At 38.5% G+C, this 26,263-nt stretch overlaps 1 protein-coding gene across 1 annotated transcript in view; it reads left to right on the top strand.

The window, feature by feature from the left end:
• Positions 1-2,198: 2,198 nt before the first annotated feature.
• DCP1A (decapping mRNA 1A) overlaps positions 2,199-26,263 on the top strand; it is a 62,373-nt gene continuing 38,308 nt past the window's right edge. Inside the window, exons 1-3 of the mRNA XM_061196994.1 lie at positions 2,199-2,354; positions 5,201-5,241; positions 7,505-7,632. Of these exons, the coding sequence (XP_061052977.1) occupies positions 2,220-2,354; positions 5,201-5,241; positions 7,505-7,632 (304 nt within the window). The 5' untranslated portion in view covers positions 2,199-2,219. The remainder of the gene's footprint in view (positions 2,355-5,200; positions 5,242-7,504; positions 7,633-26,263) is intronic.

Here is a 26,263-nt window from a genome sequence, read left to right as displayed (position 1 = left end):
CTTGGTGTTCTTCACTAGTCTAGCCCTGTTCAATCAAAAATAAATATTTAATAAATAAAAAAAGAAATGTCCTAGATTATTTCAGGAAATCTACATAAGAAAAAAACGAATGAATAAGGCACAAGAATGTAATGTACAGCATGGTAACTACAGGTAATGATACTGTATTGCGTATTTGAAAGTAGGTAAGACAGTGGATCTTGAACATTGTCATCATGAGAAAAAAAAATGTGTAACTATGTGTGGTGATGGATGTTAACTGGACTATTGTGGTGATCATTTTACAATATATACAAATATCAAATCATTATGTTGCACACCTGAAACTAATATAATGTTATATGTCACTATACCTCAATTAAAAAATAAGAATTAAAAAAACCTAAATTCTGTTTCAGGTGTGCCTTTGAATTCTGTACCAAGGGAATGTATTACTTATTCAAAAAATACAATTAAAAAAATTAGGGTACAGATTGTTTAAATGTTCCCTTGAAAGTAGGTGGGGGGGGAGAGATAGTCAGGGAGTTTGGGATTGACATGTACACACTGCCATATTTAAAATGGATAACCAACAAGGACCTACTGTAGAGCACAGGGAACTCTGTTCAATATTCTGTAACAACCTAAATGGGAAAAGAATTTGAAAAAGAATAGATACATATGTATGTATACCTGAATCACTTTGTTGTACACCTGAAACTAACACAAAATTGTTAATCAACTATACTCCAATATAAAATAAAAAGTTAAAAAAAAAAAAGTAGGTATAGGGGATGTAGGGCTCTGCCTCCACTATGAAGAAAGGCAGCCATAGTGTGGATAAAAGGACCCTGGGGTAGCAGGCAGTAGTCCCTGGATTCTAATACCAGATCCCCCCTGACTAGTGTGCAACAACTAGCCAGTGATTTCTCCACCCAGCTTCAATTAAATCAACCATCAAATGAGGATGAACACATTTCTACCATTAGACTGTGAGATGAAAGGAAGCCCTTGCCTTTCTTCTCTGATGAATTCCTACTCATCCCTGAAACATTAATTCAAACATCATCTCCTCCATGAAGCCTTCCTATACTTTCCTGACCAGATGAAGTTAGTGGCTCCATCCTCTGGGTTTCAAGTGAAAGATTTCTAACATTGCCCCTACTTTCAGTTTCTCCCAGAGCTAGAAAGTTGTCTTTGAAGTTTCCAGGGGGCTACCCTTTCACAATTAGGAGTTCAATAAATACTTGCTTAATGAACGGTAAATGAATTATACATGTTTCCTTGTCTGCATTTGTATACGTAACGTGATTCTGCAAAGAATGTAAGACATGAAGTATCTTTCCATTAACAAATGGCCTTGGGATGTAAAATCATCAACAATACAACTACTATACTTTTTTTTTTTTTTCTGTCAAAAATTTTCAATTCCATTGGGGTATCTTTTCTGTAAGAAAATGTTTTTTAACAAGTCGGCGGTGAGGCAGAGCTCCCTATACCTTCCAAGCCTTGTTTTCCTCTTTAGCTAGTACCTGGCTCTTTAAAATGCTCAACAGATGTTTGCTAAAAGAATGAGTTATCGTTTTAAAGCTTTAAACGATCCAAGACAAACTCAAGCCTTCACGGGCTCTTTCCAAGACAGGATAGAAATATTTTCGTGGGATTCAGACGAGGAAAATAAGTAAACGTGGATAAGACGACACTCCTGTATAGTTACAGGCGGGTTAGTTTGGCTTTTTTCAAAATTTTCCTTCATAAAAACACCAAGAGATCCGAGATCTGGGGTAATTTTCGGGGTTCCCTCCCTCCTTCCTCTCCGCTTCTCTGTGCTTTCTAAACTGCCCGTGGAGCACTGCTTTGCCACAGCGAGGTTTCCATTCTGCTGCCCCGGGAGCCTAGTCCGGCAGGAACGCTGAGAAAGCTCCCGAGCAGCCTCGATCCGGGCGCCGGGACCTTTCAGCCAGCGGAAAAGAAGCACCTGAGTCCCGGCCTACCAGCTCGGCCACGCGGCAGCTCACGCCACCCCGGACGGTCGGTCCACTGGGACCTGACGACACTGGAACCCGGCGCCCTGGGCGTGGGCGCAGCGGAGCATAATAGCTGACGTACCGCCTCGCCGCGAGGCCCGGCGGAGAGGAGGAAGTTGAGGGCGCTGACGCAGCTGGGGGAACTTTGGCTCGATGGTACCTTCCTGTCCGCGACTCCGCCCCCGCCAGAGGGGCTAGGCTCCGGAATTCAAGATGGAGGCGCTGAGTCGAGCTGGACAAGAGATGAGCCTAGCGGCCTTGAAGCAACACGACCCCTACATCACCAGCATCGCAGACCTCACGGGCCAGGTCGCACTGTACACCTTCTGCCCCAAGGCCAACCAGTGGGTGAGTGCAGCCAGGCAGCTGAAGTCGCCCGCCCGGCCGCCGCCTCTTAAAGGGGCCGCGCGGACCGTCCTGGGTGGGGGCCGATGAGGGAGGCCAGGGCGGCAGGGGCGAGGCCAGGGACTGGAGAAGAGTCCGGCTGGCGCCTGAGGGGTGTCGGCGGAGCCGAGGATTGGGCGAGAGGAGCGAGAGAAGTAGGTCCAAACATCCGGGGGAAAAGCTGATAGAGGGGAGGGTTGGAAGAGGATCAGTCCCATGGGGTCCGGTTCGAGGATGTGGGCGACTTGCCTTTTTTGCAGGTGTGTTAGAGGATATGAGACCGGTGGAGTCATAAAGATGCCTGAAAGATTGTGTTTGAAGCTTTGAGGGTTATTAGATAAAGTATATATACATAATCTATAAAATAAACACTCCTTCTCTCCCCCCAATAGACACATAAATAAGAGCTCCCTTCTCAGAGGTCATTTGGATTTAGAGCTTGAAATCCAGTTAGTTTCAATTCTTGGAAGAGAGGGGTTGGGGATAAGTCCCGCATTTATCGAACTACACTGTATTTCCAGAGTTTGGAAAAGATTTCAAGGCACTTAGGAAAATGACTTCCATGTTAATTGGATTACCTTGAAACCTTTGGAAAAGAGACCCTGTGTCTGTTTCAGCTATGCTGCTGGTGATGTCACCTCTTAATGCTCCCATCAGACTAAGTACTTTTTGTCTTTTTTGCACGGGAGAGGATCCGAAAAGTTGCATTCAGTTTGTTCACTGACTTGTTAACCCGTTTGAAGCTTCGTCCGTTGTTTAAATAACATAATTAGGGAATTTCCTGGCGGTCCAGTGGTTAGGACTCCGCACTTCCACTGCAGGGTCCCCGGGTTCGATCCCTGGTCGGGGAACTAAGATCTCACAAGCCGCGCAAGCGGCCAAATAAATAAAGATAACAATTTCCCTTTTTAAAAAAATTGAACCTTCTTGATTAACTCGTTCAGCTATATAGGCTTTACTTAGAAAATAATCCGTAAATGTTTATTGGATCGAATTAATGATTGACATTCACGTTTCAGTAAGAATTGAAATCTTTATACTAACAAAAACTGAAAGATTCTTATCGTAGTATGTCCTTTACAACATAGTGCAGATACATAGGTTATATTTAATTAGTAATTTTGTGAAAAATCATTTGGCATTTATAAACAGTTAATTCAGATAAAGAGAGTTTTCAAAGTCATCTTGCTTTACTTTATCTTCTTTCCTTCACCTCCTGGAAGAGAAGGAGGTATGGGAAGCTAAAGAGAACAAAATTATAGATTTTTTTTTTAAGTGTGGCTGTTTTAGACATTGCTTTAGTTTGAATCGTTCTGAATCATTTTTCACTTCTTGCTCTACGTATAAATTTTTGTAATATGGATTGCAGACAAATGGTGAAGATTTGGGGCATGGACTTATTATTAACAGGCTTTTATTTCTAGTTTGTCACAGACTTCCAATATTTTGGAATTTTAATTGTGGTGTTCTCCTTTAAATATGAAATACAAGCTATAATAACCTGAACTGAAAAATAAGCTGCCATTATTCATTTGGGTCATGGCACATGGAGCATAACCAAAGTCTCTTCTCTCATTGTTATTTTACAGTGAGTTGTAACTTTGTACAGTGGTTTATTTGGGCAAGTTTTCTTTCATTGTGAAACAGTTGATTACCAATTTCTTGTACTAATAAAGTTTGAAAGGCAAGAAAAAGCCTCTGAATTTTTAGTAAGGAAAAGTTTCATTATGATGTTTAAGCTAGGGCAATACTCCTGGAAGAAATCAAGATGGTAAATACTTTTTAAAATTATTTTTTCATCCCAGCAAATTCAATTTTATATGACTAACATTTAAGTTTGCTAAGTTTGTTGATTACATTAAACCATTTAGGTCCTATCTGGACTGTGAACTGTAGACTAATGTTTTTTTTTTATTTTTTAAAAACATTGTAACAGTGTTTAAAACCTAAATATGCTCTTGTCACAGCAAATGAAAGATGATGAGTTGTACTTTCCTTTTTTTTTTTTTTTTTTTAATATTTATTTGTTTATTTGGTTGTGCCGGGTCTTAATTGCGGCATGCATGTGGGATCTAGTTCCCTGACCAGGGATTGAACCCAGGCCCCCTGCACTGGGAGCGCAGAGTCTTATCCACTGCGCCATCAGGGAAGTCCCGAGTTGTACTTTCTTAATCAAAACATTTACTTTAAGCTAAAAAAAAGTTTTTAATTATTTGTAAGACCTGTAAGAATTACACTAAGAGTATAGTTTCAATATTCATGATTCTTCAACACAGTCTTAAAAATAACAAACTAATTGTGTTTGACAGTAACTCTTAACTAAATTTGCTACAAAATTTGCTACTCATAAAACTATACCCCCAGTGATGAAACAAAGTGTCCTATAAGAAAATTTCTTTTTTTTTTCCCCCTACTAACTTTGACAAACTTTAAAGGTGAAGAAATTGCTGTATACAGGACCTTGGCTTTAAAATTAAGAAATTTGGCTAAAACATTTTAGTTTTAAAAAGTGAAAGCTAATTCTAGAATTTTTCTCCTTTAAATTTTAAAAAAGGAAAGGGAAATTACTGCAGATACAGGCGTGTTGCTGGATAGAACATTGCATATCAGTTAATAAGCATGAATAGAATAGAAAGAATACAAAAGAAACTGGTAACAGTAGTCTGTGGAGAAGACCTACTTGACCTGTTCAAAGTGATTAATTTTAAAATAAATAAGTTGATCTTAAACATGAAGTATTTCTTCTCCATTGGGACTACTTGGGGTTAGATTATGGGGAAAAAAACTGATTGTCTCATTGTCTGTTATAGGAGAAGACTGATATAGAAGGGACCTTATTTGTATATCGAAGGTAAGCTTCTTTAAAAAAATTTTTTTTTAATTTTTTTTTTTTTTTTAATTTGATGGTGAATGGTGTCATACGGAGTGATTCAAACCTGTTGTATATTTGTCTTTGGAACCTTCCTGCTTGACCCTTCAAGTATTCATCCATCCCTTGCTGTGAGATCCTTACCAAGTAATGTCCTTTCTTTGACACTTCCTGTGATTCAGAATCAAACAGAACTAGAATTTATTTAGGAACCTAGCAAAATGGAAAACATTTTCTAGTAATGAATGAGTCTAAAGCAGTTGCCTTTCTCCCTCCCCCCATATTAAGAAAAATAGAATACATTGAGAAAAATAATTGAGAAAAAGAGAATACATGGACTAGCTGTTGTGTGATTACTAAACAAAAAGTTATCTTCTAAGACTCTGGTTCTGTCCCCTTTCCAACTACCCCCAAAAGTTTTGGATTGTGTCAGTGTCTGTAGTAATATGTATTTTTAGTTTGAGAGTCTTTTAGAAAGCCTAGATTATTCATGATTGCACATTTTTTATTTTTAACTTTTCTGAGAATTATCATCTTAAAACATGATTTTTAAAAAAAACATGATTGGTTTGTAAGTGCAACTTGTGTTTTGTTCGGCAACTTTCTTGGCCTAAAGGCAACTGACAGGGTATGTTAGTCATTGGAGTTCCTTGTTTTCCTGGATCCCTCTTAGGTCTTGCTCTGACTGGGGTAGGTTCCTTCCCTTGGTTTCTAAAGCTTAGGGAACTCAGCAGGAGTTATTACTGACACCTGGTTCTTTTCCTGTGTGTGTGTATTGTGAGTTATCTTTTATGGATTGCCTTTCTCCATTTCTCCACTGATGGTTATTAACAAGAGTTTGTCAAATATTCTTCTAAATTTTGCTGTACAACTTTGAGATCTTGTCTAAAAATACTGATCTTTTTCTTCCTTTAAATGTAAATGCTTTGATGTTACTTTTTATTTTTTGACATTTTGTTTGCTGTTATTCATCTTTCTCCTTTAAAAAAAAAAAAGCCTTTACCCTTCACCTACTTCATTAGTCTTCATTACCAATATAAATATCTAGAAGCTCTTCAACTGTTGTTAGAATGTTGGTACTTGGAAAGTGGTTTGCTGGCCTTATTGTTACAGTAGAGTACAGATCCACCGGTTATAGAAGATGAAATTTAGTTTAGTGAGCGACTTGATTTAATGAAATTTATGGAGGCTTACACAGTATTGATTCTAATAAAAGGAGACCAGAGAAACTCTATTTGGGAAATGTGAGAACATTTTATATACTTTGGATAAATATATACCAGGATGTCCGAATGTCGATTTGGAGAGACCTTAGTATAAAAGAAGCCTGGATTTGGAATCAGAAAACCTAAAGGACTCAGCGAAACAAGTGTATACAGAGAAACAAGTGAGAAACCATAAAGTGTTGTATACAAGTGAGAAATATCTAAAGGATCGTATGCTGAATCACCCTGATATGAGAACCAAGGATGTTTCTTATTGTAGGATTCAAAGCATTTTCTATGTAACTCAGGTTTTTCCATAGTTCTCACATTTGATGTAAGAAAAATCATTGTAATGGTGGGCAATAATTATAACCAATCCTGCAACATATTTAAAATAAATTATATTTTTATTGAGCATATGTTTATTAAACATATACTATATGTCTGTCTTGGGACATATCTAAAAAAATGACAACCCTATTTGCATGGAACTTACAGTTTAGTGGACAAGGACAATAAATACAAAAAATGATAAGTGGTATGGAAAAAGAGAGAGGAGGATTAGAGGTATTGAGTTTGGGAGCATTAAAAAGGGTAGTTCTCTAGTAGGCCTCCGTGAGAACAGGACAATTTACCAAAGGCTTGCGGGAAATGGGATAACTAGATTCTGGGCCAGTGGCCCAGGCAGAGGTCTTTAGGTGGAAACATACCTGTAGGAAGAATGGCAAGGAGCCCAGTGTGGCTGGAGCAGGAGGAACAAGGGAAGAGGCATAGGAGATGAAGTCAAGGGGGCGCACATCACCTAAGGCCTTGGTGGCCTTAGATAGGACCTTGGTCTTTTCTCTGAGGGACCGAGAAAGCTTCTGAGAGGAGGAGGGGTATGATCTGACTTAGATTTTTTTGTTTACAGTTTTAAGTGCTAATAATATTATATAATGCAATATTGTATTCGTTCTTTAAAATGGAAATAAAGAGGTAGATAACATTTCTGCAAATTGAACAGTGACTACAGATTTTTTTTTTCTTCTGTTAAATCTAAGGTCAGCTTCACCTTACCATGGTTTTACCATTGTGAATCGACTGAATATGCACAATCTAGTTGAACCAGTGAATAAAGACTTGGAATTTCAGCTCCATGAACCATTTCTTCTATATAGAAATGCAAGCTGTGAGTATTTATCTGTTAATTACAGTGCATATGTTTGCAGTTAAAATTGAGTGACTTTAGTTTCTGTCAGCACATTATTCTTGGAAATTAAAGGTACAATAAAAAATATGGTCTGTACTCTTGTGGTTATAAATGAGTCTCTTAGTAAGATCAAAGCTTTTAAATTGGGCTTCTAAAATTGAAACACTCTTTTGTATACAGTAACTTATTACATTATTTTAGTTAACTATACTATTCCATATAATAGCATTACATTATATTCCTATTGTTTGTTCTATGAAAATAAGTTTCACCCTTTGTTTTTGTTGTAACATGTATTATTGGCTGCCCATGCCCCTGAGCAACAGAACTTAGTTTAAGAGACACAGGACAGATACTGATATTTCTGTCCACAAAGAAAGTACTATCTTTGCCCTGATTGTGGTATTTTTCGATCTGTTTATTTAGTTGAGTATCTGTTGGGTATAAGTGCTGGGCCAAGAGCTACTGTACTTTAATGTTAATAATATAATAACCTATGGGGTAGGCAGGCAGTTAAATGAGCTGAGACTCTGAGGTTGAAGAGTGAGGACTGTAACCCTGTTTTCTGCTTCCTAGTCCAGGGTCCTTTCAGGCATTTTATAGACTCTAAAAATGGATGGGTGTGGTCAGCAAAGCTAGAGTGGCCCTTTCAAGAAGGAAAGCACTAAAAAGTATACCTGGTTCCTGTACTTCAGCATGGGTATTGAAGGTATGAGTGTTTGAGGACAGAAGACAGGCGATTTGTTTGGCATTGATGGTAGGGATATCAAAACGTTATGGTGGTAAGGTGATTGTGCTGTAACCATCATCTAAGGAGATTGCTGGAGATAACTGCTCCTTAAGTAAAAGTTTGAATTTCACTTGACTGGGAGGTAACTGGTATTGGGGGAATGTCTTCAGTATAAAATGTAAAAAACTACTAGAAATTATGCATCTTTTCATTCCCTGAATGAGAAATGGCAAGGTCTGTGTTGAAGCTAGAAACCCCAAATTCTTCTCTGTAGCTCACTTTTAAGCGAAATAAAATCTGTCTCTTGACTTTTCAGTAAACTATTTGTCCAGATAATTACCTCTCTTAGATGGTTTGAGTGGATTTATTTAAACTAATGTTACAGTAGAATTACTTCAAATAGCTGTTTTCTTTATGCTGACCATTCTGTTAAAGGGAAAATTCCGCAAAGTTACACAGATCCAATTTTTTTTAAGGAAAATTGGTTTAATTCTGCTTTTTATTACCTGAAAATTTAATCTAGCTATTGCCTCTAAGAAAAGTTTGATTAGTAGTCAGTAGGGGAAATTATCAGAGGACCATGGACTTGATTACCATTTAGCATAAGCCTGAAGTGAATCTCATTATATTTCTTTAACAAGTAAAGTTTCCTATGAAGTTGAAAGTGCAAGATAACACAAATATAAGTGAACCATGATTAACCAAAAATTTTTTTAAATTAATTTTTATTGGAGGGTAGTTGATTTACAGTGTTGTGTTGATAAAACAAAATTTAATCGGAGCCTAAAATATCTGGAAATATTTCTATAGTCTATGTGTGGAAGAAATCAAAGCAAATTGTAAAATAAACACGCTAATGTTAGGTTTTATTTTGCGAAAATCTAGTAAATTTCTCATGTGTTACTTGGGATCAATAGTATAACTTTAACCGCACTATAGTGTCATAGATTGATTTGCTGTAATGATAAGACCTTAAATCGTCAGGAGTGTTTTTTATATTAATTAGAATATTCTTGAGGGAAAAAGTAAACTACTGCTTTTTATTTTAGAAAGATTTTCAACAAGAGGTTGAAACAAAGGTTTCCTTAGTTAAACAGAAGACTCACTTAACCAGGTCATACCCTTCCTCGGTTAATTGAGGCACTGAATCATCTCAAGGGCCTTACAGTTTCTGATATTGCTAATTAGAAATTCAAGAGCACATCAGTTTGGTTTCAGACCAGAGAAAAGCCTGAAAAGGTCAAGCACAATACGGTGGATATATTAGAAACAGTCCAGAGGAGGAGCTTGGGGAAAGTATTTAAAGGAATAGCTGTATCGGGGAGAAGTGACAAGGCAGCATAAAGTGATTCTGGGAGTGTTAAGGCCTCTCTTGAGTATATGTTTTGTCTACCTAGTCTTAAAAGTAAAAAGTAGTCTTGTCAGGTCAGCAAGCTATTGAGTTGTTTAGGGATTGTTCTTTAAATAAAAAGTTAATTAGTGTCTGATTGTGTATACAGGTAATTGTACATGATTCTGTAGCTGCTCTTCTGTTGTTTTCTTTTGGAAAATACCACCAAGACACCTGACCCATTTTACTCAAGTTACACCCTCAGATCTAGCCTCTTCCATTTAAATCAGTTTTTAGAGTTGAGAGAATATTGAGCTATAACTTTTTCCAGTTCTAAATTGTTTTGCTTTATATTATTTTTTTTAGTGGTTTTTTTTGTTTGTTCGTTTTGGCCGTTTTGTGCGGCTTATGGGATCTTAGTTCCCCGACCAGGGATTGAATCCCAGCCCACAGCAGTGAAAGCGCAGAGTCCTAACCACTGGACCACCAGGGAACTCACTAGTTTTTCTTTATACACTCCCCACCCACCCCAGCTTCACCACCCCAAGAGAAAGGTAAAATCTTACAGAGGAAATGCTTATGCCCTCCAGAAGCTTAGCTTTGGTGATTCTCTTGAACCTTTTGGTAGCAGTATATTTTTGTATACTGTGCAAGGACTTTGGACAGCCACAAGACCCCAATGAGGGTTGTGGAGACTGCAGATTCTGTAGTTATTAAGCAAAAATGATGTTCCCAGCACCTTATTTCTGATTCCCGACTTACAGATGAGGAAACAAGAGTCCCAGAGAAGTTAAGAAATTTGCTCAGGAGTCACAAAGGTTATAAGTGACAGGCAGAAGTCAAATCTAGGTCTGTTGAGCTTCAAAACCAATGTTCTTTCTACTCTGCTACAACAATAAAATTACTTCATCAATCCACATTCTAGAGCAGTGCTGTCCAACAGAACTCTATGATGATGGAAAGAGTCTATATGGGTACTGTCTCATATAGCAATCGCCAGCCAGCCACATGTGACTGTTGAGCACTTGAAATGTGGCTGGTGTGGCCAAGAAAAAAATTTTTTTTAAGTTTATTTAATTTAATCAATTTGCATTTAAATAGCCGTACGAGACTAGTGGCTACCATATTGGACAACAGAGGTCTAAAGCATGGATCCATGCAGAAACACACCCTTTTGTTGTGCCGTACCTGAACTGAACAAGCACTTGGGAAGCTTTAGATTAGATTTTTATGCCTCTCATTTAGTAATTCCTTTTTAAAATTTACAAATGATTTCTAGATACAAAGGCTGCAGAAGATATCCCTGAGGGTGGCTTTGCCATGGTAACACTCTTCTGCGTGGAATTTAGTTTGCAGACAAGAATTCTATTCTAGGCTTTGCCATTTTACCAACTGTAACCTTGGATAAATCACTTAAACCACTGATCTGACCTGCTTATCTTAAGAGAACATCATATATGTAAAGGTTTTTTGTCAGGCACTTACAAATATAAAATATTATAGACTACGTCTCCATCTTGGACTTAAGCCAAATGATCTTATTAGTGGAAGAGTCATAAAGACTTTATTATCCAGGTTCTCTTATAACCTAGGCCCATAGTGTGCTGCTTTCCATCCCTTCTGATTAGCACCATGACAAGCTGGGAACTCTGTTTACCTTTACAAATATTACATTCAAATGTTGTAAGAGCAATTACTAGACAGCCTGAGGTATGATAAGTTGAAAAAATATATATATATGTTAAAGATGAGAAATCTTAGAGGCTACAAATTTTTTAAAACTCTGATCAGTGGGTCATGGTGTGCTGGAACACACAGCCCCCTCCTGGCTAAAATTTTATAGGATAATGTAATGCTGTTTTAATCTGTGGACACATCTCCCTTAAAAACATTTATGATAGTTTTCATTTTATCTGTGATTAGTTGAAAAATCATAATTCTTTTGCTCTGTAAACATATGCATTTCTACCAATCTGCTGATCTTCTGTTTTCGTTTGTGAACAGAATCCATTTTACTAACTGGATTATAAACCCATTCTTTGGGAACTCTGAATTTCGAGGACTTATGGCATAGGCACATCAAAGAAAAACTCCTGTCCAGCAATATGATGTCAGAAAATCTTCCTCCTACAAACACTTAGAAATGCTATATAAAGTATTAAATGCATAGTATAGCCTGAAAGGGAATGGGGGCATTTTAATGGGTGAGCATCAAAGTGAAAACTGAAAGCCAAAGTGGGAAGCTTGTGTGCTGACACCAGCTGCCAGCTGGTTATAGGGTTCTTGGGGATAGGGAACGCTCCTTAACATAAGGACCCCATTATAATTACATGGGATCAGGAGACAAGACCTTGACCCCTCATGAGGTGGCTCATTGGAGCTGAGACGTACATACCAACATTCACCCAGGTGCCCTAATGAGTTATATATTAATAAATTAGAAAGATATCAGGGATATCCCCACGAACCTAGGGAGATGACAGGCAAGCTAATCTACCTCAATCTAGGCTATGAGTTGAGGGAAAATGTCTCCCCTGAAAATTGTAACCATGAGCTCTCTCATACAGATTTGAGATTCAAGTTATATCGTTCATTTGGTATAATTTCTTACCCAGGCCAAAAAATTAACATAAAATTGATCGTCAACTGTTGAGTACTCTAGAACACCTGGCAAAAGCAAATACAAAACTTTTCTGGAGAGAAATATTCTTAATTCAGATTGCCCAGGCATCTTATTGACAAGCCTCGTGGTCCAAAATTACTATATATACAAAGAAATAATTCAGTCAGTAAAAGTTACAATAAAACAGCCAACCCTTCGCAGAAACTTTGGGTAATGAAATGATCAGATAGAGACTTTAATGGATATGAATATCCGATGTAGATTATAAAATAAAATGATAGGTAGATTTGAAAAATAACCAAGTAAAACTTCTAGAAATTAAAATTTTAGTTATCGAAATAAACTCTCTACCTGGACTCAACAGTTAATTTATAACAACTGAAAAGAGAATTGGGGAACTGGAAGAGACATCTGAGAAAATTATCCAGGATGCATTCCAGAAAGGGAAAAAATGGAAAATTTGACAGAGAGGATAGGATTGGAAAGTCTTAGAAAGTTTAACATATGACAGAGAAGAATTTCAGAATGATAAAATATAGAGGTAATATTTGAAGAGATTATGACTGAGAATTTTCCAGAATCCACGAAAGACAGAAGTCTCAGATTTAGGCAGTAAAATAAGGCCCCAAGCAAAATAAATAGAAATAAATACACACCTGGACAGATGGTAAAACATCAAAGGCAAAGACAGAAGCAACCAAGCTTGAGACTGATTATTTACAAAGAGCACCAGTTTGACAGCATATTTAATTGCAGCTACTGAATTTGAAAGACAGAGGAATAATATATGCAGAGTACTGAGGAAAAAACAAACAACAATTCAGTAATTCAAGAGAACAAAATAAAGACATTTTTCAACAAAAACAGAACTGTTGTCTCCCCAGACCTTTGTTGTATACACTTCCAAAGCAGTACTGTCCAGTATGGTAGCCACTAGTCACATGTGGCTATTGAACACTTGAAATGTGCCTAGTACAACTGAGTTTTTAATTGTAAATTAATTCTTAATATAGTTTAATTAATTTAATTTTACCAGTGCAGTTCCAAAGGCTATAGTTCAGAAATAAGGAAATTGAACACAGAAGTAATGAGATTTAAGCAACAACAATAATGAGCAAAGAAAAGAAGGTACATCAAAATAAGCACTGACTGTATAAAACAATAAAATGACTGGTTTGAGTAGAGGTATTAAAAAGGTGAAGCAAAAATACTAGACAGCAATAATATAAGATAAAAGCTTTCCAAACCTAAAGCATCCCAAGACTGAGGAGAGGGTAAATAAATTGATGAACAATAGACTTTTAAGTCAAGTGATTACCCAAAAGATTCAGGGTAATCACTGCAGAACAAAAGATAGGATGTCTTGATTTTAAGCCAGTATAAATCAAAATAGGAAAAACATAAATAGAAACCATGGGAAATAACCCAGTTATAGTAAAATGGCAGAAATAAATAAATCAGTATTTAGAACAAATGTTAAGTGAACTGTACTTGCCAGTTAAAAGAGATTCTGAGATTGGATAAAGATACAGAATTTGCCAAAAATGCTGTTTTCAAAAAACTTAAAACTCAAAAACCAGGAAAGTTTGAAAGTAAAGGAATAGAATGATATATATTAGGTAACTATTAACCAAACAAAGCTGATGTAACTATGTAAATCACCTATGATGGATTCTAAGGTAAGAAACATCATCAGGAATAAAGTTACCACATAATGACAAAAGGAGTAAATAACCTGCAAGATAAAACAATTCCAAACTGGTATTACCTTGTATTAATATTTGTCAGAATTACATATCAAATGTTTAAAATCCATAATTATAATGGGAGAGTTAAACAAGCCACCTCAGTAATTGACAGATAAGGCAGATAATTTAGTAAGGTTATGGGATATTTAAACAACACAGTTAGGCTTGATCTAATGGACATATAAAGAACCCTGCTTCTAGCAGTTCAAGAATTTGCATTTTTTTCAAGTCTGTATAGAATTTTATAAAAAATACCATATGTAGGCTACCCAGCCACAGAAGTTACAGAGGAAAAAAGAAATCTTTAAGTTGAAGGAAAATATAGATGAGTAGAAATTAATTGCAGAAAGTAGGGGCTTCCCTGGTGGCGCAGTGGTTGAGAATCTGCCTGCCAATGCAGGGGACATGGGTTCGAGCCCTGGTCTGGGAGGATCCCACATGCCGCGGAGCAACTAAGCCCGTGAGCCACAGCTACTGAGCCTGCGCGTCTGGAGCCCGTGCTCCGCAACGGGAGAGGCCCGTGCACTGCGATGAAGAGTGGCCCCCGCTCACCGCAACTGGAGAAAGCCCTCGCACAGAAACGAACACCCAACACAGCCAAAAATAAATTAATTAATTAATTTTAAAAAAAAGAAAAGAAAGGAATTGCAATAGAACAGTAGAGCAAATCAACAAAACAAAAAACTCTCCCCTATAACTTGATTGATCCAACAACAAAAAAAGAGTAAGGAGAGGCATAATAGGCAATACTAGTAATAATATATACTATATATATATAGCAATTAAAGATAGAGAATAAAATAAGAAACCACTGCGAAGAACTTTTTAAAAATAAGAAACCACTATGAAGAACTTTCTGCCTGTAAGTTTAAAACTTGGATTATATGGACAATTTCCTGGAAAAAACACAGTGTAACAAAACTTAGGAATAAATGGACTCAATAAGATAATTGGGTCAGTAGTTTAAAATCTCTTCCATCACATCTTAAAAAATGCTGAGAAGAATGTTCTGTCCGGTTCAGTAAATGGTACTAGAGTAGTTCTCCATATAGCAACCGGCCTCTGAAAAAGCAGCCATAGGATCTGTACATTTCTGATCTTATCTCAGGACACTTACCTCCAGTGAGGAAATTGTGCTTCTATTATCCACTATTCCTTCAAGCATTTGGTGAGCACCTGCTGCACGCAACATACCTCACTAAGTATGTTTCTCTTAGAAGGTTCTTTTCCCCAAGATCAATGTCAGAGGTGCTTTGATTTCCACTTCTGTGGGTATCTCTCAGGGTGAACGTGGTAACCTGGAATCTGTTATTTATGTGTGTGTGTGTGTATGACTTAATTATGACATGCCCCAAGGCCATTTTGTAAGGTAGGTTCTGAGCAATTTTTTTAAATCCAAAATTTGGTATGTGAATCAAAAAAGTGAAAGCAAGCAAAACTGTTTTTTCTTTGTTACAGCTAGACAGTTTACAGGATAACCTGGTTAATTGAAAATATTAAGATAAAGGTTTGTGGTACCACTAAGCTCTGTAAAATCGATTCTAGCATTTAATGATTTTCTTTTGCAAAAACTATTTATTTTGTCCTTTACTTTGTTTTTAAACAAACAAGGTGATTATTTAATTCAGATGCACATCTTAATTCATTAATGTTTATTAAGTATCTTTTGCTAAGCATTTTACCACATGGTATATCATTTTGATTAACAGTATTGTGTACTTTTAAAGAATTTTATGTATGTTTCTAGTTCTGAGATTCTGTTTTATTTTCTTAGAAAATTATAAGCAGAAGTCTTTAAATTAAATTGTGTTAGAACTTTCAGTGTCAGAACTCTGCCTTTCTGGTAAAGGTCAAGATTCTTAAAGAAATATGCTACTATATTAATCCCAATGCTGTGCATATTTATTCCTGAAACAACCCTGTTAATTAGTGGTAAAAATTAATGATTTAAGATCTGTGATTTGAGACTTATCAGTTGCCAATTTGAATGATTAAGCTCGTTACAGTGAAAATGTGATCCACCAGAGAGATTGTGAGGGTATTTACGTGTTGTTTTTCCTGGTCATTTTTAACAGCAATACTGATTCATGAATTAGAAGGAGTATACAGTCTAGATTTTCTCTTCTCACACCTAACTTTATTCTGTTCTTAGACAAGTTTGTGGTGGCAGTTTTAGCCAAAAGAGAAGTGATTATCTTAACTTTGTGTGCATGTTAGACTTGACATCTTTTTACTGAACGTGATTCAGGGTATTACCCAAATAGATAATCATTTTAACAAGGACAACTCCATGTTTCCTCCACCCAACACCTTAAGGCATGGATTTCCCACTGAATGCCACTTTTCATTTTAAAATGTTTTCTATAATCCAGAAGTACTTTTGAAAAAAATCAACAAAGCTTCACTCTGTAACCAGCTTAACAACAGCAGATCACCATAACAAAACAATTGAATATAAAAATATTATTGCGATTTAATATTTTTAAGAACTTACCTCCAAAAACCTGTGCGAAGTACCCCTTCGTTTCCGCTTCACTTGTAACTTTTCCTTTATATCGGGCGTCAGTCTCTTGATATAGAGCATTTTTAATTAAAATTAGATCACTAGAAAAAGCAGGGAGATTCATTTCCATAGCGTTGAAAATGTAGCTGCCAAATGGAAAGTTTTAGTAGGAGAAATACTGTAGTGTGTGTGTGTGTGTTTCTTGGTCTCTGCTTGTCCTTTCTCAGTTCAAGGGCAAGACTCGGAACAGTAGAGATGCTAGGTGGCTGCTGGCATTTGGCGCAAATCTTCAGACTTAAAGCACAGAGCAGGAAATTTCCTTGCAAGAGAAGTTTACAATTTGTCAACTCAGAAAATGTGAGTTCTACCTCGAGACTGAAAGAGGAATTTATAAACAGTTTTTAAAGTTACACAGTTCATTCTTTGTGATCTTTGAATCCAACACACTGCTTCTTACTTAGCCTGAAGAAAGGCAGGCAGTCTTCCCCCATCAGCAGCAGCTGCTGTGGTTGGTATGATTCTGCAATCAGTGAAAGAAGAAGGATCTGTGGCGCTGCATTAGTCTGGCCTTCTGAACCAAGATAAAGAGCCTTGCTGTTGCCACCTTTGTAGATTGAAGAGGTAAAAACACCATGAAAACAGTGACTTAGACTCCAAGGCTGATCTGGTGACACTGTTAGGTCAGACATATCAAAAATCTTTAATGCTTCCTGTCATAGGCCGCCACTTAGTATTCTAGTAGAGCTCCATCAGGTACCTTCTTGTTAACTTTGTGAGTCTGTGAATGTGTCAGAATTTCCAAAGCAGATTCTTTTCATTATGCCTAATTAATTACTGGCTTCCCCCGCTGCCCAAAGTAGTGTTGTCAGGGGAAAAGCAATTTTTATCATTTTTTTTATTATAGTGTTATCTTAATTGTAAAGATTTAAAAAGTTAACCTTGTATGCTCCATTTATTTCTTTTAGATAATTAATGTTTTCTCTTTCAAGAACTCAAAAAGGAAAGCAACAATTACTTATAGCTAAGTGGCAGAAACTTCTTACTATGTGTTGTATAGGTTTTCACCTTGTGTTAATATAGGGAAGCACACTGTGGAGGTAAAAAATTGAAACAGAGTAACCACTTGTCCAGGAAGATTTGAAGCCACTCTGGAGTGGGCAGAATAAACCTCAAGACAGCCCTCTGACATTCAAAAAATTAGGGCATTTGGGCTTCCCTGGTGGCGCAGTGGTTAAGAATACACCTGCCAATGCAGGGGACGCGGGTTCGAGCCCTGGTCCGGGAAGATCCCACATGCTGCAGAGCAACTAAGCCCGTGCGCCACAACTACTGAGCCTGCGCTCTGGAGCCCACGAACCACAACTACTGAAGCCCGTGTGCCTAGAGCCCGGGCTCCGCAACAAGAGAAGCCACTGCAATGAGAAGCCCACGCACCGCAACGAAGAGTAGCCCCTGCTCACTGCAACGAAGAGTAGCCCCTGCTGGCCGCAACTAGAGAAAGCCTGCGTTCAGCGACAGAGACTCAACACAGCCAAAAATAAATAAATAAAATAAATTAAAAAAAAAAATGGGGTATTTTACACACACACATCTGGAGTTCTACCTTTTCTTCTTATGATGAAATGGCATGTATGGCCACACAGCACCTGCATTCCTGCAAGCACTAACAGTCAGCAGAGCGCTGGGTAGGGCCTGCTCACCGGAGCTTCGCTGATCCCATCACACCCTGAGGTCTCTTATACCCCTTCGGCATTTGCCTTACAACCCTGGTTTGCATAATCTCTTAGTAAATTGGTAGAAAAACATGTAGGAGAGAAGTTAGAGAAAGGAGAGAAAAGAAATTCCCCCTTTTCTTACACCACTGTCTGACCTGTTTCCCAAACCCCTAAGTGTAGATTTTTAGAAGCCCAGGAAACAGGAACTTGGCTGCATGGAAGCCAAGGGCCATGCTTCCCACCCTTTGTTGTCCCTTATGATACATAAAAATGATAATATGGATTTGTGTGGGACACTGGGGTGAATAGACCACTAGTGGGGGTTGGATGAATCCAACATTTTGGCACATCCATAATCACTTGCAGCTCAGGGGAAGCTCTGCCGTAGGGAGTGGCAAGTACTGTGTGGCAGTAGTGGCGATAAATCCTGACAGCAGAGGTGAAACCCTAGTGTGATTCACTATTTTATTCAGGGTTGCCCATCATTAAAGAATAAAAAGTTTATAAATAAGAATCATCAGTTGTGATATCTTGGGGTTTATTTTCCTGGTCCCCAAAAACATTCAGTGGGCATTTCATGTATCTGAATCCTATACTGAAATTACAGTGTTAAAAGGGACTGTGGAAGCAGTATTGCAGGTAAATATTTTGGGACTTGATTTAATTTAGAGAGGGGAACCAAATTAGGAACAAACCAAAGAGTTTGCAGAATAGCATTTTTAATTTCCTGGCCTAAGTCTTTTAATCAGTGTTTACTAAATAGACATTATAATTTAAATTTTAGAAAGTGGACTCTTTCTCTGCCATGTTAGTGTTCAGTGATGTTTTAATATGTGTGTTCTTTTGTCCAAAAAAGGTAAGCTGCTGACGTAACCCAGTTACACTTACCAGCCTTACTTATAGGTTCACAGCATTTCCTCACCTGCATGTTTGCCACCTACCACAGTCTCCGGTTGTGGTCCGCAGTCTTTGGCTCCATACCCCTTTACCTGTGTGTGTGTGTTCTAACCCCCACCCCACCTCAGAGCCTTTCTCTTCTCTCTCTTTCCCAAACTTTTGATACTGATATGGAGCCACCAGGCTTATTCTTGTCTTAAAGGAAATGATCTGTCAAGGCATTTTCTTTTTCACTTGTCAGGGCAGGCTTATGTTTATATCATCTACTCCATTCTTAACAGTACTTTTATAATCAGAAGGGTCTTCCTCATTCTAGGGTAAATATTTTTGGTTATGTTCAAAGTACATTTTCTTGTTTTTGTTCCCCGGTCTAGGGGATCTTTGTGGGTGTCGTCTTCATAAATTTTATAATAATTTTATAACTGAACGCCAAAAAGCTTTATCAAACCCCTTTTTCTGCTTGGCACCATACTGAGAAAATCTTCAGCCTCCTCAAATCCTTTTAGAAAGCAGATCAGATCTAAATAATAAATGAATAAAAAGACAACATGCATGAGAGTGATTCCCAGCTCTGTTTTTGTGACAGTTCACAGAATCTCTAGAAGTCTCAAGGGATTTTATAAAGGCTCCAGATTAATTTGGGTTTCCTTGATCTTGTGTGTGCCATATGCCACTGCAGATGAGAAGCAAAATGAGGTATAACATCAAATCATAATTGGCTCCTGGATCTTCAAACAGGACTCTCTAGGGAAATGGACGTCTTGCCCTTCAGCTTTTTAAAATTTATCAATATTAAATAATCCAATAACTTTAATCTTTGTCGGTTGTATTTTTCATACTTTCAAAAGAAAAGGGCTGTCACTTGAAAAGCAATGGAGAGCTTCCCTGGTGGCTCATTGGTTAAGAATCCACCTGCCGATGCAGGGGACACGGGTTCGAGCCCTGGTCTGGGAAGATCCCACATGCCGCAGAGCAACTAAGCCCATGCGCCACAACTACTGAGCCTGCGCTCCAGAGCCCGCGAGCCACAACTACTGAGCCCGCATGCCTAGAGCCCGTGCTCTGCATCAAGAGAAGCCACCGCAATGAGAAGTCTGCGCACCGCAACGAAGAGTAGCCCCCGCTCACCGCAGCTAGAGAAAGCCTGCGCACAGCAACAAAGACCCAATGCAGCCAAAAATAAATAAATTTTTTTTTTAAGTTATGAAAAGAAAAGCAATGGAAACGTTTAATTTTGAATATACTTTTCTGCACTTTGCTATTTTTTATGGAAGTACAACATAAAGGTATTTAAATGTCCTGTCACACCCCATAACTCTTCAGTAACTGCATGACTTACTTGGGACAATGGTTAACAGCCATGATATGTGGTGGGTGTCCAATAACTAAATAATTTGCTTTCATATTGAGAAAAGCCGCTTATAAAACAGGATGCCATTATTATTTACCATAGCAAAATTATACGGTATTGCCAAATCCCTAAATCCTCTGTGGTATAATTAATCAAGATGTTTCAGCAAGAAAATTGTTGGCAAAATGTGTTGGGCCTTAGAGAGTAAGTTCTCTTGAGGGAAGAATACTTAGCTTTGGTTTAGAGACAAGGTCTTCCATGGTTTTAGCTATCTGGTGAACTTGTCTGTCTTTCCTCACCAGTGACAGTGACAGGCTCAGTGGCAGCTCCCTGGGCCTCCTTGCCAGTTGCATACACTGAGCATTTGATATGTTGGCAGACAGAGCTGATTCTTTGATGCGTGTCTGAACCTCTACAGGTCTGCTTTTGGCAGAATCGAGTGTGACTCTTATCCTTTACCCATTAAGCTATCATTATGGCTTCCTTATCTTTATTTCTTCTGCAGCATGCCTTTGAAAGTGTTTGGCTCTTTTTTGGCCGTTTACTTGATAATGTACAAGCGTGGAAAGTGTGCATCTTATTTCTAAATTACAGTGTATTTCTTCAAAGGAAAGGGGGTGGGGCTTAAGTAAAGATTTGTCAAAGTAAGTTGACAGCTCGGGTGGACTTAACTTTGATTACTGATATGGAATTCTTTCTTAAGAGTTTGGTTTACAAATCCCCTGTGAAAACATACTTAAAAGCCTCTGCTTAGCCCCAGAAATACTGTGTGTTCCTCTCTGAGCCTGATGTATTGCATATCATCCTTTTTTCTCATCACTCTAAGTTGTATGGGGTGTCTATTAGAGAAATATTGGTGTCTTTTGTATTTGGCCTCTTGTATTTTGTGTGTTCTTTAGCCAAGGTCAGATGAGGCATATTTAGAGAAAGGTAGTTGTGTGTAATTGCCATATATGAAGTCTTTTCAGAACCCCAATCCAATTTACTCTATGTTGGAGCAATTCTTAGCTGCTAGGAACATAACTAAGAGCCTGCGGTAGATAATGCTTAGAAATTATCTGCTCTGTAACAAGGTTGCTTCTGTGCTTCTTCCATTGGGATGTCAAAGGTAAGTTTAATCTGTCGACTTACATCATGTAAAATATTCCAGAATTATCTGTTATTCCAGGATGTTAACTCTGTTTGAAGCATTGGTAGTGTTTTGAAGTTCTGTGAACAGAAGAGGGGCGATGAAAATGGATTCCAAACACAGGGAACTATTCACAGCAGGCTGACGGCTCAGAAAACAAAAGCAAGCCTGGGCTGCCTCATGGTAGTACGCATGGCCAGATGTGGGGTCAGAGAAACCCCCTTGTGAACAGAGTAGGGAAAAACATTTCCATGTTCATGATCTTCATTGATTAAAATGAAACCATTCACTTACTCTGTATATCAATGTTTTATCTCACTCTACAATGGCAATAAAAAAGCCAATTAAACTTTTATTTCCACTGAAAAGAAACTGTTAAAGTTGTGATTGGCCATGAAGTCTTTTATAGAATATAATGACCTTAATTCAGGGTGAAACAAAAAATTCGCCATTAAAATAGCTTTCAGTGTACACTGAAAACTATGACATTAATCAAAGAAATTGAAGAAGACACATTGGACTTCCCTGGTGGCACAGTGGTTTAGAATCTGCCTGCCAGTACAGGGGACACAGGTTCGAGCCCTGGTCTGGGAAGATCCCACGTGCCACGGAGCAACTAAGCCCGTGCACCACAACTACTGAGCCTGCACTCTAGAGCCCACGAGCCACAACTGCTGAGCCCATGTGCCACAACTACTGAAGCCTGCATGCCTAGAATCCACGCTCCGTAACAAGAGAAGCCACCGCAATGAGAAGCCCGCACACTGCAAGAAAGAGTAGCCCCCACTCACCGCAACTAGAGAAAGCCCACACGCAGCAACAAAGACCCAATGCAGCCAAATAAATAAATAAATAAATTTATTTTTTAAAAAAAAAGAAAAGAAATTGAAGAAGACACAAATAAATAAAAAGATATTCCTGGGACTTCCCTGGTGGCACAGTGGTTAAGAATCCGCCTGCCAACGCAGGGAACATGGGTTTGAGCCCTGGTCCGGGAAGATCCCACATGCTGTGGAGCAGCCAAGCCCGTGCCCCACAACTACTGAGCCTGCGCTCTAGAGCCTGCACGCCACAACTACTGAAGCCCTCACGCCACAGCTACTGAAGCCCGCACGCCTAGAGCCCATGCGCCACAACAAGAGAAGCCACTGTAATGAGAAGCCCGTGCACCGCAACGAAGAGTAGCCCTCCCCGCCGCAACTAGAGAAAGCCCACGTACAGCAACAAAGACCCAATGCAGCCAAAAACAAATAAATAACTAAATTTATAAAAAGAAAAAAAAAGATATCCCATGCTCATGGATTGGAAGAATTAATAGCGTTAAAATGTCCATACTACCCAAAGCAGTCTACAGATTCAGTGCAATCCCTATCAAAATTCCAATGACATTTTTCACCAAAATAGAACAAACAATCCTAATATTTGTATGAAACCACAAAGACCCTGAAGAGCCAAAGCAATCTTTTTTTTTTTAATATTTTATTTATTTATTTATTTATTTGGCTACATCACGTCTTTGGTTGAGGCATGTGAGATCTTTCCTTGCAGCACGCAGGCTCTTTGTTGCGGCACGCAGGGCTCTAGTTATGATGCATGGGCTCTAGACCACGCAGGCACAGTAGTTGCAGCACACAGGCTCTCTAGTTATGGTGCGCAGGCTCCAGAGCACGCGGGCTTAGTTGCCCCACGGCATGTGGGATCTTAGTTCCCAGACCAGGGCTCGAACTCGCGTCCCCTGCATTGGAAGGTGGATTCTTTTTTTTTTTTTTTTTTTTTAATTTTTGCTTGTGGCCTTTCTTCAAGTTTATTTATTTATTTATTTATTTTTGGCTGTGTCGGGTCTTCGTGTCTGTGCGAGGGCTTTCTCTAGTTGCGGCAAGCGGGGACCACTCTTCATCGCGGTGCGCGGGCCTCTCACTATCGCGGCCTCTCTTGATACGGAGCACAGGCTTCAGACGCACAGGCTCAGTAATTGTGGCTCATGGGCCTAGTTGCTCCGTGGCATGTGGGATCCTCCCAGACCAGGGCTTGAACCCGTGTCCCCTGCATTGGCAGGCAGATTCTCAACCACTGCGCCACCAGGGAAGCCCTGGAAGGTGGATTCTTAACCACTGGACCACCAGGGAAGTCCTGAGCCAAAGCAATTTTGAGAAAGAACAACAAAGCTGGAGGCATTACCCTCCCTGATTTCAAACTATATTATAAAGCTGTAGTAATCAAAACAGTATGGTATTGGCGTAAAAACACACATAGATCAATGGAACAGAATAGAGAGCCCACAAATAAACCCAGGCATATATGGCCGATTAACTTATGACAGAGAAGCCAAGAATACACAATGGGGAAAGAACAGTCTCTGATAAATGGTATTGGGAGAACTGAACACAAAATGGAATATTATTCAGCCATAAAAAAAGAATGAAATCCTTCCATTTGGATGGCCTTTGAGGGCATTATGCTAAGTGAAGTAAGTCAGACGGAAAAAATAATACCGCATGATCCCACTTATATGTAGAATCAAACAAAAACGGAGATCATAGATACAGAGAACAGGTTGGTGCTTGCCTGAGGTGGGTAGGTAAAATGGGCGAGGGAAGTCAAAAGGTACAAATTTCCAGTTATAAAATGAATAAGTCATGGGAATGTAATGTACAGCATGGTGACTATGGTTAATAGTACTGTATTGCATATTTGAATGTAGCTAAGAGAGCGGATCTTAAAAGTTCTCATCACAAGAAAAAAAATTTTTTTGTGACTGTGTATGGTGATGGATGTTAACTGGACTTGTGGTAATTATTTTGCAGTATACACAAATATCAAATAATTGCACTGTACACCTGAAACTAATATAATATGTCATTTATACCTTAATTTTTTAAAACAAAAGGCTTTTATTAACAGTGGCTTTCTAAATGAATGTGTATTGGTAATATCAATATATGTTAATGTGTATTGATGAAATTGAAATTGTAGTTATAAAAAAGGATTTTTAATTTATTTAAAGTTTCTTGTGCTAGCATTTATATTTTCTATATTCTGTCAGTCTTTTAGTGTATAATTTTTAACTTATTCAATTATTTATACTTTATTCTTTTATGTGTTGCTTTAGTCTTCAAGCATAATTGAAGTCATTAACTTTTTTGTTTCTACAAAATATTTTATGTTATTTCAACTAATGAGGCATTGGGTGTATAGTGGCAGGATTATTGGCCTAGGAATGAGAAGACCTGAGTTCTAGTTATAAGGCTATTTTACTCTGATTTATTAATGTCATGTAGTCTTTCCATGAGCTTCAGTTTTCCATCCATAAGCATACATAATGAGACTTCTGATCCAAACAAAATGGAGTAGATTTGTCTTTCCTTGCTTCTACCCTGTTAAGTACAACTATAAGAACCAGAAGTAACGCAAAAGACAATCAGGAACACTCTGAACAGTAGAAGGAGGAAGATGATCTGGTGCAGGACCCAGAACTCGAAGAACAGCACAGCAGCAGGTTTTCTTACAACTCTCCCACCCAACAGAAGAAGGGGACCCAGGCCTGGTGTTTCTTGACCTCCACTGTAGCAAAGGAGGGTGCCCCAGTTAGGCTCATTCCTCTCCCAGATCAAATGGGAGTCCTGCCAGCAATACCAGGTGAGCCCAGCAAAACTGGCAGGAAGGATTGGAAGCCCTACTGACAATAAGTGGCCACTGGGGTAGTATGTTCCCTCCTTTTCATGAAGGTGTGGTGGGAGCAGGGGAGGAGTCACATCACAGCCAGCCTGGCCTGGGAAGCAGTCTTCATCTCTGAAGGTCAGAGGCTCCCCACTAAAGGCATACCAGATGGCCTAGCCATGGGAAACTTCTCTCACCTCTTCAAGCAACACTGCCTGGGAGTCTACTAAATTCCCACCTCAAGAAATTAGGAAAAGAAGAACAAAATAAAATAACTCAAAGCATACAGAAGTAAAGAAAGAACAAAGATGAGAACAGAAAAATCAGTGACATTGAAAAGATGAAAATAGAGAAAAACCAATGAAACAAAAAGTTGGTTCTTTGAAAAAGTCAATAAAATTGATAAACCTTTAGTAATGACTGACAAAAGCAAAAACACGACACAGATTACCAATATCAGGAATGAAATAGTGGACGTTGTTACCCCAAAACTGGGTTTGCCTCTTGGTGGGTGTCGAGCCAAAAGACAAAACCAAGCCAAAGATCAGTAGAAGGAAGGATTTATTATTACTTGCAGCAATTAAGAACTACTGGGCTTTCCCAAAGCAGGGTTTCCCCGAACAGCAAAATTGGGGGAGTTTTAAGCTAAGGATACATGCATATTCATGAAGGGGCTTGAGTGGTCCACAGAGTCCAAGCTTTTAGTTGATTGAAGTCACGAGGGTCGGAAAAGGTCAACATCATCATTCCTTAGGTTTCAGTTGATCTGGTGGTTGAGCTTTTCAGGCTAGTCTTACCATTGAAACAGAACAGGGAGTCTAAGACTGATATGTTATCTTTGTTATTGTTACTTCTCTTGCCTGATAATAGTTAGTTTCTGCATTCTTTTGTTCCCTTAAGATCATTAGTTACTGGGACCTGTTCAGG

The sequence above is a fragment of the Eubalaena glacialis genome, chromosome 7, assembly GCF_028564815.1.
Source record: "Eubalaena glacialis isolate mEubGla1 chromosome 7, mEubGla1.1.hap2.+ XY, whole genome shotgun sequence".
Taxonomy (NCBI): domain Eukaryota; kingdom Metazoa; phylum Chordata; class Mammalia; order Artiodactyla; family Balaenidae; genus Eubalaena; species Eubalaena glacialis.
The sequence above is the reverse complement of the archived record's forward strand: the minus strand, read 5'-3'. Positions and strand labels throughout refer to the sequence as shown.